Raw genomic sequence first — 16,049 nt, 5'->3', positions numbered from 1 at the left:
TAACACAGAACTGCCTAGGTCTGAAGGGATGGGGAAAGCTGGAGCCATCTCATTTAAAGGCTGTGGTTGGCCAGAGACTTTGCTGAAGAATTACAGCTACTGGGAGTGACCCCTGGTGCTCTTAGACCATATTTCTGATTTCTGCCATGTATTCTTGTCCAGCTTTTCTTGCATTTCTAAATTAAGCTGTCTTAGAACCAAGCCCTACTTCAATTTAAATAGCCAAATTCTTCTCTGCTATTGTAGCTAAAAAGAGTATTACCACCTGCACCCTGCACTTCTGCAGTTGCAGTATTGGAGGAACTGTCATCTTCCTTTAAGGCTGCGACGGAGGAAGCACCTCAGCCTGTGGGATGGTGGTTAGTGTGTGTGCAGGAGGAGATTCTAGTCAGCTACTGACTAGAATACTTGTTTTCAGTGAACTTTGGCTTCCTGTAAAGCGTTGGGTTAAGACACAAGATTTGGTGTCTCTTCCTATTAACATACTGCAATGTCTTTCTTGGTCCCATCTTGCCTTTAGTCCTCATAACTCTTGTTTCTCTACCTAATGGGTCCTTCCTCTGTCCCTCCAGTAAGCCCTCAAGGAAACTCACTGGGTCTGATTGCTGGGTGTTCCAAAGAATTCAAGATGGGTCCTGTCAGAGACCTGTCACTAATTTCTGCATACATTTTCTTACCTATTACATGGTTTAAGTTAAAAAGAAAAAAAGATGATGAGATAGGTAGGAAACTCACTTCCTAAATTCCTACAAGTTGGATCTCTGCCCCTTTTCTTACCCTTTCATTGAGGTCGTCAGCAATGACCATGAAATGCTCAGATCCTCTGTTAGGGCTTGGAAGGTGTTTTCTGAACGTTCTTATTTAGACTGAATACGTTTGTCTGTAATAACTTTGTACCCCATGGTGCTTCAGGGTTTTTGTTTGTTTACTAGTTTTGTAATACACTTCAGGCATATTACATATTATTTCTTCTGGGTTAGATTGGGGAATCTCAAAACTATGACGTCTCTATGATAAACTATACTAATTTCAAAATGACTGCTTTATAAATAAGTTATTCAGTAAGCTCTGGAAGCATAATAAGCTCTACTTATAAATTTACATTTTCATTATTATATATTATATAATTATTTAATGCATATCTAGGCTGAGATGGGCTTTGAAGCTTATTTTGGAAGGGTCTTTGTTGCTGTTTGTGTTGTGTGGATATGGGTATGGGTATGTGTGTGTGAGAGCGAATTATAAAATCTGATAGGAGACTATATACTATTTGAATTGCTGCTTTTCCCTTTACTTAGAAGCCTTAGAAGGATGTGATGATGAGATAACAAAAATGTACTGTTTGTGTACTTAGGATTTTTGATTAATCTAAGCATCACTACCTTGTGTTTTTTCAACCTACTTCTAATCTCTCATATATCCTTGGGCCTCTGCTCAAGGCCAGTAACTATTTACTTTGGGTTAATAATGATAATTACCAGAGTTGATTTTACTGTCTATTCATCATAGGCTAAAGAAGAGGATGAGTACTATGTAAAAAAAAAAAAAAAAGAAAATCTGCAAGGCCTGTGTTAAACTTTTATGTCTGCTTACTTGTGTCACTAATATATTCCAACAGGAAAAGCTTTCAAAGGATATTGATTACCTTATTGGCAAAGAGAGCCAGGTGAAGAGTCAAATTTCTGAACTAAACTTGTTAATGAAAGAAACGGAGGTAAGTGATAAACTGGTTTGCATGTTTTTCATTTATTCACCTAGAGAATTATTTTTTCATTTATAAAATTTTGAGGGTATTAGATGAGTTGGGTGTGTTGCCAAAAAGAGTTCTTGGTATTGTTGCAGGAAAGAATTCAAGGATACACCAAATAAGCTAAGCAATTGGTGGTTTTATTAAAGAAGGACAGTACACTCTCAGGAAGGTGACAGTGGGCAGGCCCAGAGAACAGCAGCTGCCCCAAGAACAAAGAGGCTTAGCAATTGATTACTCTTAAAATAAGGGCGTGAAATATTCAAGTTTTAGGGGTGGCATGTTAAAGGCATTCCCAGGTGGGCCCTCGCTGACCATGGGGAAGAGGGATTTTTGTCCTTATTTGGCTCTTGTCAGAACTGTCATGGCGACTCAGGGAGCGGAGATTTTTCATTGGCTGCCATGCTAGTAATATTATAATCTGTTATAATTAGCTGAAGTTCAGCTAAAGTGACGAGATGGTGACCTGGGTCTGCTCTTGGCTGCTGAAATGTAGTTCTAGCTGGTCTGGTAGCTGCAGTTTTCTTGAATGTGACCTCATCTCCTTCCTTCTTTGTCTCCCTTCACCTCCTTCTTCACTTCCTGCCCGTCTCTCCCCACGGCCCTATTCTTTCTGCTATGGTAACAGGAGTACAAAGTTGTCTTAGATTTCACTTCTGCTTTTCTGGGACCAGGAAAACAAATGTGAAAAATAAATGCATTAATGCTGTGTGATCAGTGCTGCGATAGAGGTGGTAATTAAATGATACTGGAGCACAGAGAAAAGAACGACTAACTCTTTATGTGGCACTTAAGGTCTCAAAAGAAGTAACATAGGGGAAATGATAGCTTTTACTATGATCTATATTTTATAAAATGAACAGATTGCATTTGAAAAATGTACTTTATGTGGACAGGACCAGGTTTATTTAAAATTCTAGATACCTGTAAGTATGTACCTGACGTTTGTTCACTGAAAGAAGTATATTACAATGTTTGTTGCTGCGTTATTTGTAATAGCCGCAAAGTGGAAACTCCCCAAATGTTCCTTAATAGTGGAAAATAAATGGCAGTGAGAATGAGTATCTACAATTGTGTGCAACAATGTAGGTAAATCTTGCAATAATATTGAAAGAAAGGTGCCAGATACAATGGCGTACATACCATGTGATTCTGTCTATAAACAGTTCCAGAAAAGAAAACTGGAGTATCTTGTTAGGATTCAAGGTAGGAGTTGTTAAAGAGGCGGGAATCAGTACCGGGAGAGGGAATGAGGATGGCGCTGGGATACTGGTTATGGCCTTTTATTTAATTTGGATGCTGGCTACATGGGTGTGTTTGAAAAGAATCATCGATCTCTACGCTTATATATACATTTTTTCTGTTGGTATATTTCAATAAAATATTTTAAAATTCCAAATGTTCTTCACTGACTTTAATGCCTTTTTCTTTTTCTGTTTGAGATAAATTGAAGAGCTGTTACTGCTGATTACTTTACAAGTTCTAATTAAACACAAAAATGTCCTGACTAGTATGCGACTGCTACTTCTTGAAAACTTGTTTTCAAAAATGGGTTAAAATTATTGAGAAATGATGTGAAATAGTTATTCACAAATGATGTGAAATAGCATATTACCAGTATTGCTTTTATTTTTAATATTCTTTTTCTTATATTCACTAATTGCATTCACCACTCTAAGTAAGCTGTTTTTCCAATGGAATTTTGTTTTTATATTTAAAAATGGAATTTTGTTTTTATATTTTTGTCTGATTGACAAACTCAGTTTGGTATAATCCGCCAACATGTAGCAAATTATGACCTAGATTATTAGGTTGCTTCAGGGATTGATTGTATCTTTGGTCATTTAAGGTTTGTTTTACTCTGTTGGTTCTCAGTCAGGCTGTCATTCTGAAATAAGGGAAACCCAGTGCCTGTTTTTAAGTATGTCATTCAGTAAGTTGAAAATTGAAGAATTTAAGCATCAAGTATTCACGTAGACACTGATTCCTTGGAATCCCGGATAGATTATTTAGCTTTTTTGTGTACCTTTAACCTAAACTGCATTTGTAGGCTTATCAGTAAGGATCGTTTACATTAGAGAATTTGTCTCCAACTTTGACTTTTACTCAGTGATGATTGTGATACTGTCTTTTTATCTATAATTATATTTCGCTGGAAAAAAATCTTTTTACCTATATATAATATTTCTGAGTTTAATGTCTTGATAGATCATTGAAATATTACCAAAATGTCACCAGTTGCTGTCCTCCCCTTTTCCTACCCTTTCGAACTGTTGGAGTTCGAAAACAGAGAAAGGAAAATAAAACAGAGAAAGGAATCTGGAAAAAAATTTCCTGTCATAAATATTAGCAGATATCATTGGAAAATGCACCGTGCACTTCTACTATATGTAGTCAATTTTTAAGAATGTTCTTTAAGACTTTTTTCTGTTGACTGCTGCTTATAGGTCTATTATGATGAGTGCTATGCTGGTCTTATTTTCAAAATCAAGTTGATCTCTGATTTTATTGATATTCAAAATGTTTAATAAGCACTACAGATAGGATCATTTATTGACCAAGTAAAGGAATAGCTATGTTGTACAGTGAAAATAATGTTTATTGAGAGTTGTGATATTGTGGTGAGCATTTTATGTAAAGAATAATCTTTTAATCTTAAAAAAAAACACCAGTTTTCAGAATAGAAAAACTCAAGTATAAAGAAGTTAAGTAATTTGCATAAAGTCACACAGGATTTAATTACAGTTCAGTTATATTAATTTGAAGTTATATTTTTATATCTTAGTAAAGAATGTCATTTTACTGAGTTTCATTTACTAAAAAAGTGGTTCACTTTTTAAAAAAAATTGGAATAGGGTGGAGATGGTAAAAAATTTCCTGAATTAGAAATGAATTAAAAATTGAAGAATTGTGTTTTACTGTGTCTTTGGTTAAATCAGTTTATTTCTGCCTCAATTTCCTTTGTATACAAATTGAAGGTGTTTTTTTAATTTAATTAAATAAACTGTTTATTGCTGGACTTTTGAGATTAAAAACTTAAGGAAGATGCAATACTATAAAATTATAAAGTATGTTTAAATAAAAGTTGCCACTTATTCCTTGTTAAGTGTATTTGACGCCAAATGATTGTTCTGAAAATTTCAAAGACTCAGACAAAATTTGTTCTCTTTACAATATTTTGGTTTGTTTTGTTGAATTTTGGTTATTTTGTGAAAAGATATTTGGATTTAGCAGATGAGGTAACGCTTCCCTTGTTCTATAATAGTGTAATGGAGAGAGGGCTAAAGAAGATGCACTCACACATTTTGAAAAGCTCTTTGAAGTTCTAGAAGAGAGGAAATCATCTGTTTTGAAAGCGATTGATGCTTCCAAGAAACTGAGACTAGACAAATTTCAGAGTCAAGTGGAAGAATATCAGGGGCTTCTAGAGAACAATGGACTTGTGGGATATGCTCAAGAAGTGCTTAAGGAGACGGATCAGTCTTGCTTTGTACAGACAGCAAAACAACTCCACCTCAGGTATTTTACTTTTAACTTAGAATCTCCTTAGCAATGTCATTAAATGCTGCTTTACCTCTGATTGGGTCATAATGCTGTATTATGTGAAGTACCGCTTGCTTCACTTTTAGCTTGAATGTTGAGTGAGGTTTTCTTTTGTTAATCACATTGTAGATACTACGTCTTATTTTCCTTTTTAATGAACCATTTTTATATAAAGTATATCTGTCTGCAGAATACAGAAAGCTACAGAATCTTTGAGGAGCTTTAGACCTGCGGCTCAGACTTCTTTTGAAGACTATGTTGTTAATACCTCCAAACAAACAGAACTTCTTGGAGAATTGTCCTTTTTCTCCAGTGGTAAGTTTTAGTAAATGCAAACCTCACTTTTTTAGCCTGAATTTGCATTGTATAGAAAAGACACAAATTTTCTTCAGTTTGACATTATTAAGCAACATAACATCTCAGTTGCCCATAACCATCATATCCTAAAATCATACTGCATTTATGTTTTTATAACTATGTTTTTATGCACAAAACTATATTGGTTTGTGTTTTTAAACATTGTGTAAATGACATCACATTGTATGTATCTTTTTGTGAATTGCTTTTTTAAAAATACAACGTAAATATTTATTAATTAACACACAAAGTTTTGGTTTAAAGCTTTATTTTAACTGCTTATAGTATTTATGTAAATTATTTCACTACGGAGAGACAGTTTGTTTCTGTTTTTTTCTCTATTGTAAACATGCTGTATTGAATACCTTTGATAGCATTTCTTTTTCTTTTTTTCTTTTTTTAAATTAAATTTATTGGGGTGACAGTGGTTAGTAAAATTACATAGGTTTCAAGTGTACAATTCTATAATATATCATCTATATATCAATTGTGTGCTCACTACCCAGAGTCAATTCTGCTTCCATCACCATATATTTCACCCACTTTACCCTCTTCTACCGTCCCCACTTCCCTCTTACCCTCTGGTAACCATTAAACTGTTGTCTATCTTTGAGTTTTTGTTTCTTTGTTTTGTTCATTTGTTGCTTTCAGTTTTTTTTTTTCCTGGTTATGTTTTATTGGTCTATATTTCTTCAGGCCAATTTCACAATTCTTAATTACTGTAATTTTATAATTTTGATATATTTTAATATACCTAAGTCCTTTAGGATTTTTAAATTCTTTTTTAATTTAAATTTATTGGGGTGACAATGGTCAGCAAAACTGCATAGATTTCAAGTGTACAATTCTGTAATACATCATCTCTATATTGCATTGTGTGTTCACCACCCAGAGTCAGTTCTCCTTCCATCACCACATATTTGACCCCATTTACCCGCTTTTACCACCCTCCCACCCCCATACCCTCTGGTAACCACTAAACTGTTGTCTTTGTCTCTGAGTTTTTGTTTCTTCATTTGTTTGTCTTGTTCCTTTGTTGCCTTCAGTTTCATATCCCCTATATGAGAGAAGTCATATAGTTCTCAACTTTTTCTGTTTCTGTCTGACTTATTTCACTTAGCATAATAATCTCAAACCCATCTGTGTTGTCGCAAATGGCAGTGTTTCATCTTTTCTTATGGCAGAGTAGTATTCCATTGTGACAGTGTTTCTTTGTGCACGTGTATGTGAGCTTCCCTAGGGTAGAAATCTAGAAATGATATCTTGTAGCTAAAAGTGACTCTAAAATGGCTTACTTTGCTATATTAGTTAGGGCTGCCAAACCAAAATATCACAGACTGGGTGCCTTAAACAACAGAAATTTATTTTCTTACAATTCTGGAGGCTAAAAGTATGAGATCAAGGTGTTGGCAGAGTTGGTTTCTTCTAAGGCCTCTCTCGTTGGGCTTCCAGATGGCCGTCTTCTCGCTGTGTCTTAATATGTTCTTCCCGCTGCATATCTGTGTCCAAATTTATTCTTGTAAGGATACCAGTCATATTAGTCATACTGGATTAGAGCCCACACTAATGAGCTCATTTTAACTTAATTACCCCCTTAAAGACCCTGTATCCAGATAAAGTCACATTCTGAGGTGCAGGGGATTGGAACTGCAACATATGAATTTGGGGGGACACAGTTCAGCCCATAACACTTGCTTATGTTTGTGTTTTGCTGTTCCCCAGCAGGAAGGTCTTCCTTTCTTTTTTTTCTCCTTTCACCTTGTTTATGTCCCTCAGATTTATCTTCTAGTGATGGTAAACAATTAGAATCCTTAGAAAAGTATACTTATAGTCTACTGTATAGGTATAGATGTGTGGATTTGCACATTTAATCAAAGGAAATTTGTCTTGTTGAAAGTCAAAAGCCCTGAAGGATTATTATGACCTTTCTTTTCCAATCTATATCTGAATCTCCTTTCAGACATACACTTACCTTGTATGTCTTGATGTTACTTGACAATATTGTTTTTTCAAATATGTATTTGTTACTCTTTCAAATGCTGATTTTACTTCATATACTGTACTCCCACTTTTCCCAAACGGCATACTTGGAGTGTTCAGAATTAATATAGTACCTAAAGCTAAAATTGACGCTTAATTTTTCTTTTTTTTTTAAATTCTTCTCTCTTCTTTTAGTTACAAACACAAACATATCCTTTCAAATCTCTGTTTTTCTTTTAAAAAAAAAATTTGTGATGGCACTTAGAATCTATCCTTTCAGCAAATTTTAAGTGTGCAATCCAGTAGTTGACTGTAGGTCCCGTGTTGTGCTGCAGGTCTCTAGAGCTTATTCACCTTGTTTAACTGGAACTTGATACCTGTTGATTAATAATTGCCCATTTCTGCCTTCCCTCCGCTGATGGTAACCACCATTCTAGTCTTTGATTTTATGAATTTGACTATTTTAGATACCTCATATAAGTGGAATCATGCAGTCAGTATTTCTTTTTCAATGTCTGGCTTATTTCACTTAGCATGTCCGCAAGGTACATCCATGTTGTTGCATATTACAGGAATTACTCTTTTCCTTGTGCATATAACATTGTAAATTCAGAAAATTGGAGAGTACAGGAATCGCTTAAGTAGAGTCAATACATAACTTTTATTGAGGAAAAATATAGATTCTTAAATGACAATATTTTAACGTCGTTTTCTGTTTCATAATTCTTTCAGGCATCGATGTACCAGAGATTAATGAGGAACAGAGCAAAGTTTATAACAATGCTTTGATAAGTTGGTATCATCCAGAAAAGGAGAAAGCTGATAACTATGTCCTCGAATATCGGAAGGTTAACAGAGATGAGGAAATGTTGTCTTGGAATGAGATAGAAGTTTCTGGCACAAGTAAAGTTATTTCAGAACTTGAGAGTAACTGTAACTACGCTTTCAGAGTAAGAGCCTACAAGGGTTCAATCTGTAGTCCTTGCAGCAGAGAATTGATTCTTCATACTCCTCCAGCTCCAGGTATTGTGACTCTTGAGAATAAAAAAAGCATGCAGGTAGAAGAGACACTGATAAAAAACGAACTAGTAAATGTCTTCATGTAGACCTACATTGAAACCAGCTCTCATTTGTAAAAGATTGTAGAAAAGTAGATTCCACACCCAGCTAGGATTTAGAAATAGACCGAATGCTTAAATTTTCACCATGTAGGCTGAGAACAGGATTCGATTTTTGACAGACATCAAATGAAGAAAAACATAAAAGGAAGACATTTGAGGGAGCAGGGCTATTAATTTGGTATTAAAATAGCACAAATGTTACCTTAAAAATTTGAAATAGTGTTAATTCTATATTTTTGATCAGTTTATAGAAATCTCTAGAAGATAGAATCTAGGCAGACATTTTGAAAACTTATTGGTATAACATTGAAATATAATTTTGATTAACCTAATTCTGACTTATCTGGGTTTTCTCTCCAATGCATTGATTCCCAGACATGGGGAAGAAAGGCATATGTTAGAACCACATGGGTAGTTTTCTCCCCTGCCAGCCACCTGCCCTGCCCTTCCAAGTTAAAAACCATTGATACTATTTACAGAGTGTCTGTGGATTTTCCTAGAATGAAAGTGACTTACAGGTTAGTTGATTTCACTACATGGACACTACATGTAATGACTACATGGACAAGTGACATTTAGAACCAAAGTTGTGCTCATTATGGTTCGGAGGAAAACATTTTGCCCTGCTGCTCAGTGCCTTAGAGGTTCCGTCAGTGGGTGTGTGGATCCCATTGCTGCTACCCATTTTTAGTGGCTTATGTGCCCATATTTTGTGCATTCTGCCTTTCCTTCATTTTTTGTCATAAGTGTACTTATCCACTCTTAGTTTTTCATGCACTTTGTGGCTGAATTTTTTAAAAAAATTAGGATACAAACAGGTAGAGTTAGCTAAAATTATTTTTTTTGAATCTCATTAAAATCCCATAGTGAGTTTTAGGATGGATTTTCAGGTATTAAGTAAATATTTTATAGTTTATGCAGTTTCTGCTTTTCTAGTCTCTGACTGAAAGTGGAAGAAGAAAAAAAGTAGCTGCTGCTTTCAGGAACAGTGGAGGGGGCAGGAGGAAAGGAAGTGTTAAAAGTTGTCTTCCTTTTCTCTGAGAGAAGCCATATGAATAGGGTGAACGGTAAAATGTATTTTGCAAACTGGGAGACTTTGGGCACGAGTTATGCCAGGACTATAGGCATTCCCAGGAAGAATGGTCAGCCTACATACGGATAATGGTTTTAGCTTGCTAGTAGGCAGGTTTTTATTTTTATTTTTTTATTGTGGTATAATATGGTTAAAATTTACCATTTTAACCATTTTTAAGTGGCAGTAAGTACACTCACAGTGCTGTGGGACCACCACCATTCACATCTCTAGAACTTTTTCATTTTTCCCAAACTGAAACTCTGTGCCCATTAAACAGTAACTCCCTGTTCCCCCCTCTCCTCAGCCCCTGGTGGCCTCTCTGCTACTTTCTGCCCCTATGTATTTGCCTTTTGTAGGTACCTTATGTAATAGATTCTTAGAATCCTTTTGTGACTGTCTGATTTCAAGGTTTATCCATGTAGCATGTGTCAGAATTTCCTTCCTTTTTTAGGCTGAATAATATTCCATTATATGTATATGCCACATTTTCTTCCTTTATTCATCTGTTGATGGACATTTGGATTGTTTCCACTTTTGGGGCTAGCAGCCAATGTTATGCCTAATGGATCTGAGTTGATAGAGACTTAGGAGAGTGGTGTTATCTCCATTCTCTAGTTGACATTAATGTTTAGGTTAAACTAGTTAAATGCTTGAGCAGGGATTCAAACCCAGGTCTCTGAACATAAAGCCTGTGCTTGCTTGCTTTTTACACTATACACTGTTTCTCATGTCTGCCATGTTGATGAATGAGAAAAAGACATTAAGTTGCTATTATAAAATTTGAAATAAAGATTTAAGAAAATGTATACAGATTATTATGAAAATATACAACTCTTTATTGTCGGGATAAAAGGACAGATCCAATAGCGTGAAATATTTGGAATAAATTTGCTATATCTATTCCAAGGAACTGCATTCATAAGTTTTCTCATATACTTAAAATATTTTCTTCTGCCATTGAGATGTCTGAAGATTTTAAGGGATAGAGAATTTACTGGAAGTTATCTTTAAGTTGGGGTTTTGGTTTGTCATAGGTTGGTCTAGGGTAGTATGAAACATCCCATCTTTTTTCAGTAATTTCTATTTGAAAAACATTGTATTTAATGCTACATTATACAAATGGTAATAAATATTTTCAGACTAATTTTAAGCTCTATTTGCAGTTTTCAATTTCCTCTTTGACGAAAAATGTGGCTATAATAATGAACACCTCTTGTTGAACTTGAAGAGAGACCGTGTAGAAAGCAGAGCTGGATTTAATCTTCTGCTTGCTGCGGAACGGATCCAAGTGGGTTATTATACAAGCTTAGACTACATCATTGGAGATACTGGAATTACAAAAGGGAAACACTTTTGGGCCTTCCGTGTGGAATCGTATTCATACCTGGTAAAAGCAGGAGTTGCTTCCAGTGATAAACTACAAGAATGGCTCCGATCTCCCCGGGATGCAGTTAGTCCGAGGTAGATTCTTTTATTGATCTAAAACTTGATAATTCTTTTAAAAAGTAAATATTCTTGTTTAGCAAGGTAAGACTGAAAATAGGTGGATTTACTGACAACATTTCGAATACATTTCTTAGATTCAGATGTTTTGGCTGTGCTTATGTGGCCGGCTAAGAAAGGAGTCAGGTTTCTTGTATTCACACAGCAAATAATGAGATTTAGCAGTTAATTTCTGATGCCATGAGGGATGAGGAAATAAGTCTGTTTTGGATACTTCTTGATTATGATAGAGCTTTGCAGTTTTAAATTTTGAACGTCTTTATCACATCAGTTACCTTAATTATGTGATAAAAATTGCGTATATAGTGAAATGCCTCTAATTACCATATATCACAACTGATTAAGTTGTTCTTTTGTTATGGGTCAGTTTCTTTAAATGCCCCCATAATTAGTTTACAAAATTGGGTCATGGTAAGGATGTTTCCACAGCAAAGAATTTCAATTTCTTAAGAGATTGACTATTTAATGGAGATTGTACAGTTTAGTTGTGTTTTTTTTTAAATAGTATAAGGTGAACTAGCCCAGACAAATCACTTTTGACCACTTATGTGAACAGAATTTCAGGTTAACAATCTGAGTGATAGGAAAAGCTTTTGCACAAAGATGAGAAATTGACATAACAATGAAAATTGTATCAGAAAAATGGTTAATTAAACATAGTGGCATGTCCACTTGATAGAATATTAGTATTAATCATGTTTTAAAAGTTTGTAACATGAGAAATGTTAGAAGTAAAAAAGTTTTGTTAAAATTGTTGATGTTGTATGATCACAAATATATAAAAAGCAAACTATGCATAGGAAAAGAACGGAAGGAACTTTGTATCAAAATTTTCTATAAGCTGATACTATTTTATACTAGAGGGGAAAAAACCTTCATAATACTTATTACATTGCAGATCCACGTAGAAATCCCTACTGGGAAATAGAGTTTTTCCGAGGAGAATGAAACATGCTTTTTTCTTCTGCATCATTATGCAGTGCCCATTTATTTCACTTAGTTTGGCATTTCCCTGGATTAGAGCACACATCTTGGTTTTGAATTTTCTTACATATGATTGTGTGTTGTAAAAGGACACTTGGAGAAGTCCTTCAGTTCCCATTCCCCCATTTATTTTTGATAGGTCAAAGCTATTATTTTTTAGGTTCTCATCTGTGTATATATATAGCTAGATAAAAGTGGATGACGTTTTTAAGACAGTTTGGGGCGGAGTCTGTGGTATAATTCTGAATGACAGTATAATCCTTATGTTTCTAATTGTGCTCTAATAGAAAGTTTTTGATATACAATTTATTTTCATTTTAAATCATGTATATTGTGAAGATGTTTCAAAAGTGCTTGAAGGCCTATGGATGGTGACACAGATAAGATTCTGATTGGTGTTTTGTGTTTCAGATATGAACAAGACAGTGGGCATGACAGCGGAAGTGAAGATGCCTGTTTTGATTCTTCACAACCCTTTACATTAGTTACTATAGGCATGAAGAAATTTTTTATACCCAAGTCACCGACTTCTTCCAATGAACCTGAAAACAGAGTTCTTCCCATGCCAGCGAGTATAGGGATTTGCCTTGACTATGACAAAGGTAAAGTAGGGTTTTATGACATGGAGCACATGAAATGCCTTTATGAGCGCCCCGTGGACTGTTCGCATACGATGTATCCAGCATTCGCATTAATGGGCAGTGGAGGAATTCAGCTTGAAGAACCCATCACAGCAAAATATCTAGAATACCAAGAGGACGTGTAGTTTAGGCCTCTAATATGACTTAGGATGAAAAATGTGAGCAAGATAATGCCTTCGTGTTAACCTTCGTAACTAATTACATATCATCTAAGTATTCTGTCGCCACAATTGTCTGTTGTGTATGTTTCTTCTTAAAACACAGAAAACCTAAGCTGCCTTTCCTCTTCCATGTTACTGTTCTGCCTTTCACAAATAACAGGAAAAATGCTCTCTTTCCTAGTTAACACTGAAATGGGTAACTGGATTGTCTTTTTTTATGAACAGGAAATCTAATTTATTTATGTTAGCTGGTGTTGCTGATACTTACATTCCTTTTTTGGGGGATAGGCATGTATAATGTATTTATTATGCTTCTTTGTGTTTGGTATTTCGTTTTTATATCATGTTTATGTCCAAATAAGATATTTTTTAAATGCTTTCTGGATAGAAATCAGTACTAAACATTGTGTCTTGCATTTGTTTTTAATAGGAAAACAAAGGTATAGATAGGTAAAAAGAAAAAGGCCATAGAAATGGTAGTATATTTAAGTGGAAAATTATGTATTTGGAGGTGTGTAACTAATATTAAGAGTATATTGCCTGGAAAATGAATACTACTGTTTTTTTTAAGACCATAAGTTATATTCTTAAGTACATTTTAAAGCTTTCCCTTCACTCTAATGTCCATACCCGCATGTGTAGTGAACATGGTTTCTTGTAGGAAAAACAAAGTTCTTGATTAACACATGAAGTTTTTCATTTCATATGATTTTTTTCAGAAAAATTTGTTTTAAATTTTTCTTAGTTCTATGAAAATGTTTGCACTTATATCAAATAATTATTTTTCATAAATATTGGTGAAGATACACTGGTGTTTGTCATATTTGGGTTTTTTCTTCCCTCTTATGTCTTGTGATTTTCATTTTTTGGCACAAATATAACATATCAGATTGTCCTGGTTTATGTTTACATGTTTAAAAAGTTCATTTTAATGTTATTAAATATATTATAAAATGTGGAATAACTAACTGGACAGTTGTATGGCATTTTCTATGGCTCTGTTTGGTAATGAGCATTTATAATAATAAGTAAAAATATAAATTTAATTGTTTAGGAATAGCTAAAATCATGACTGTGTATATCCTTTTAAAACTTTTTTTTTATTTGAAGAATTACATTTTATCTAAATTTTATGTTCATTTTTGAAAGATATTTTTTTTCTTTGATGGTTTTATTTAAACTGGTTAATTTTTTGGAAGTTAATTTAATAGACTAACCAAAACTCATAAGCCTTTTAAAAAATATGTGTATATTTTTTAATGGAAATCTATTATTCAGGCTGGTAGCACGAAATTAGTCTCCCCTCCCCCACCCACAATCCAAATAGAAAATATCATGGAGAATTTCAGTGTTTAATAGACTTTGTTACTTTCCCAACTATGACTAGCACTTTATGACATAGGCTGAACTAAACAAATATGCAGTGTTACATGGATCATTGTGCAATAAAACTGCTAAAGTCACATGTATGGTAAAGTTTGATTGTCCCATGCCTGTGTAAGCACATATCATGTAGACATTTTAAATATTAAGCTTTAATAGGAATAGGGAAGCTGTTTAAAATGTTGTATAGTTGTATATAAATTGTACTGTATTTCTTTCGTTTTTAATAAAAATTAAAAGTAAATCAAGTGTAATTATGGAAATCTGGATTCTAGGAATTCTGTGTTTATATGGAAAATGGAAACAAATGGCTCATAGACAGATGTTTGGCTGAATATATTAACTTAGTGCTAAAGTTTTATATAAAATTATTTTGGGAATTTAATTATTAGCTTTAATTCTTATGGAAGTGATCATTAGAAAAGCTCAACATGAAACTAATTTACTTCAATTTATTAAGCAGTTTGTCTAATTTTTCTGATCCATAATAGATCAGATTTTGATCAGATGAGAAGGCCTTTAGTTCACATTCATTCTCTTGGGTTATGGGGCTCTGGTGGTTGTGGTTAGTTGTGAATCACAGTGAATTGTTATTAATGCTTGATGAGTCTTAATTTAAAAAGATAAATAAGAGGAGAGTCAGGCTCTCCCTATGATACAGTATAGTCACTTTTCATATTCACAGTTGCTTTTCTTGTCAGTAGTAGGAGCCAGAGCTCTCTCCTTGGGGCTGAACACAGTCTGGTCCTGTGAAATCTTTCCCATAGCGCATCGTCTGATTAGGCCTGGAGAGTGTGTTTCCCTGGGACGGTAATCAGTTGTATTGCTACAGAGGACAGAGAACTAGTGTCACCGGCAAGAATCCTCTTACGAAATTATGTTCTACCAGATGAATTTGCATTCATTTTAAAGGTGTTTTACCTGCTCGCTTATGGGAATAACATCCCGAGAATTGGGGTTTCTCTTGGGACTCACTGGCTTTAAAAATAAACCTGAAGAAATAAGTTTTTTAAGTTTGATTTGGAACTGCTTCATTTCACACACAGTTTTTAACTCTTGCAATTTATGAGACACTGGGCTGTGCACTGGGTATAAAATAAGACAGCCTGGCTAGGTTCCAGGCTGTTTCAGAGTTTAATGTCTAGGAAGGAGAGGTGAGAAAAACGGAAGGGACTAGAGAGCACTTGAGGTGGGAGCTAATATTAGATCTGGTGACCAGGAAACCCCTCAGGAGGCGATAGAGCTGCTAGGTAGAATGAACAATGCAAATGCAAAAAGGCTTTGGGATAGTGAATTGGTCAGGAAATAGAATTCACCTGATGCTTCAACGGAAAAGAAGTTAATGAAAGGATTGCTTAGCGATACAGACAACCTTATGGGAAGAAACAAGCAATGGTGAGCGCTGGAAATACTAGCCACAGCCTGAGGCCATTACTGCCTCTGGGGGCGCAGTGGGGAGACGAGGAAAAAGAGTGTTACTAGATCTTGGGGAGAGTTAGAACATTAAGGGTTGCTTGGTGTGGCTGAGGTTGCCTTGGGAGGCAGGTACTTCCA

At 34.7% G+C, this 16,049-nt stretch overlaps 1 protein-coding gene across 8 annotated transcripts in view; it reads left to right on the top strand.

The window, feature by feature from the left end:
• The window catches only part of TRIM36 (tripartite motif containing 36), a 43,510-nt gene extending 28,761 nt beyond the window's left edge, over nt 1-14,749 (top strand). For all 8 annotated transcript variants that reach the window (XM_019727814.3, XM_019727813.3, XM_019727811.3 and 5 more), the window contains 6 exons: nt 1,619-1,714; nt 5,013-5,266; nt 5,481-5,605; nt 8,360-8,650; nt 10,987-11,284; nt 12,722-14,749. In XM_019727814.3, coding sequence (XP_019583373.3) covers nt 1,619-1,714; nt 5,013-5,266; nt 5,481-5,605; nt 8,360-8,650; nt 10,987-11,284; nt 12,722-13,076 — 1,419 coding nt within the window. In that variant the 3' untranslated portion in view covers nt 13,077-14,749. The remainder of the gene's footprint in view (nt 1-1,618; nt 1,715-5,012; nt 5,267-5,480; nt 5,606-8,359; nt 8,651-10,986; nt 11,285-12,721) is intronic.
• The last annotated feature ends 1,300 nt before the right edge of the window (nt 14,750-16,049 follow it).

The sequence above is a fragment of the Rhinolophus sinicus genome, chromosome 3 (genome assembly GCF_057876585.1).
Source record: "Rhinolophus sinicus isolate RSI-liver-muscle chromosome 3, RSI-T2T, whole genome shotgun sequence".
In the NCBI taxonomy this organism is placed as follows: Eukaryota; Metazoa; Chordata; class Mammalia; order Chiroptera; family Rhinolophidae; genus Rhinolophus; species Rhinolophus sinicus.
The sequence above is the reverse complement of the archived record's forward strand: the minus strand, read 5'-3'. Positions and strand labels throughout refer to the sequence as shown.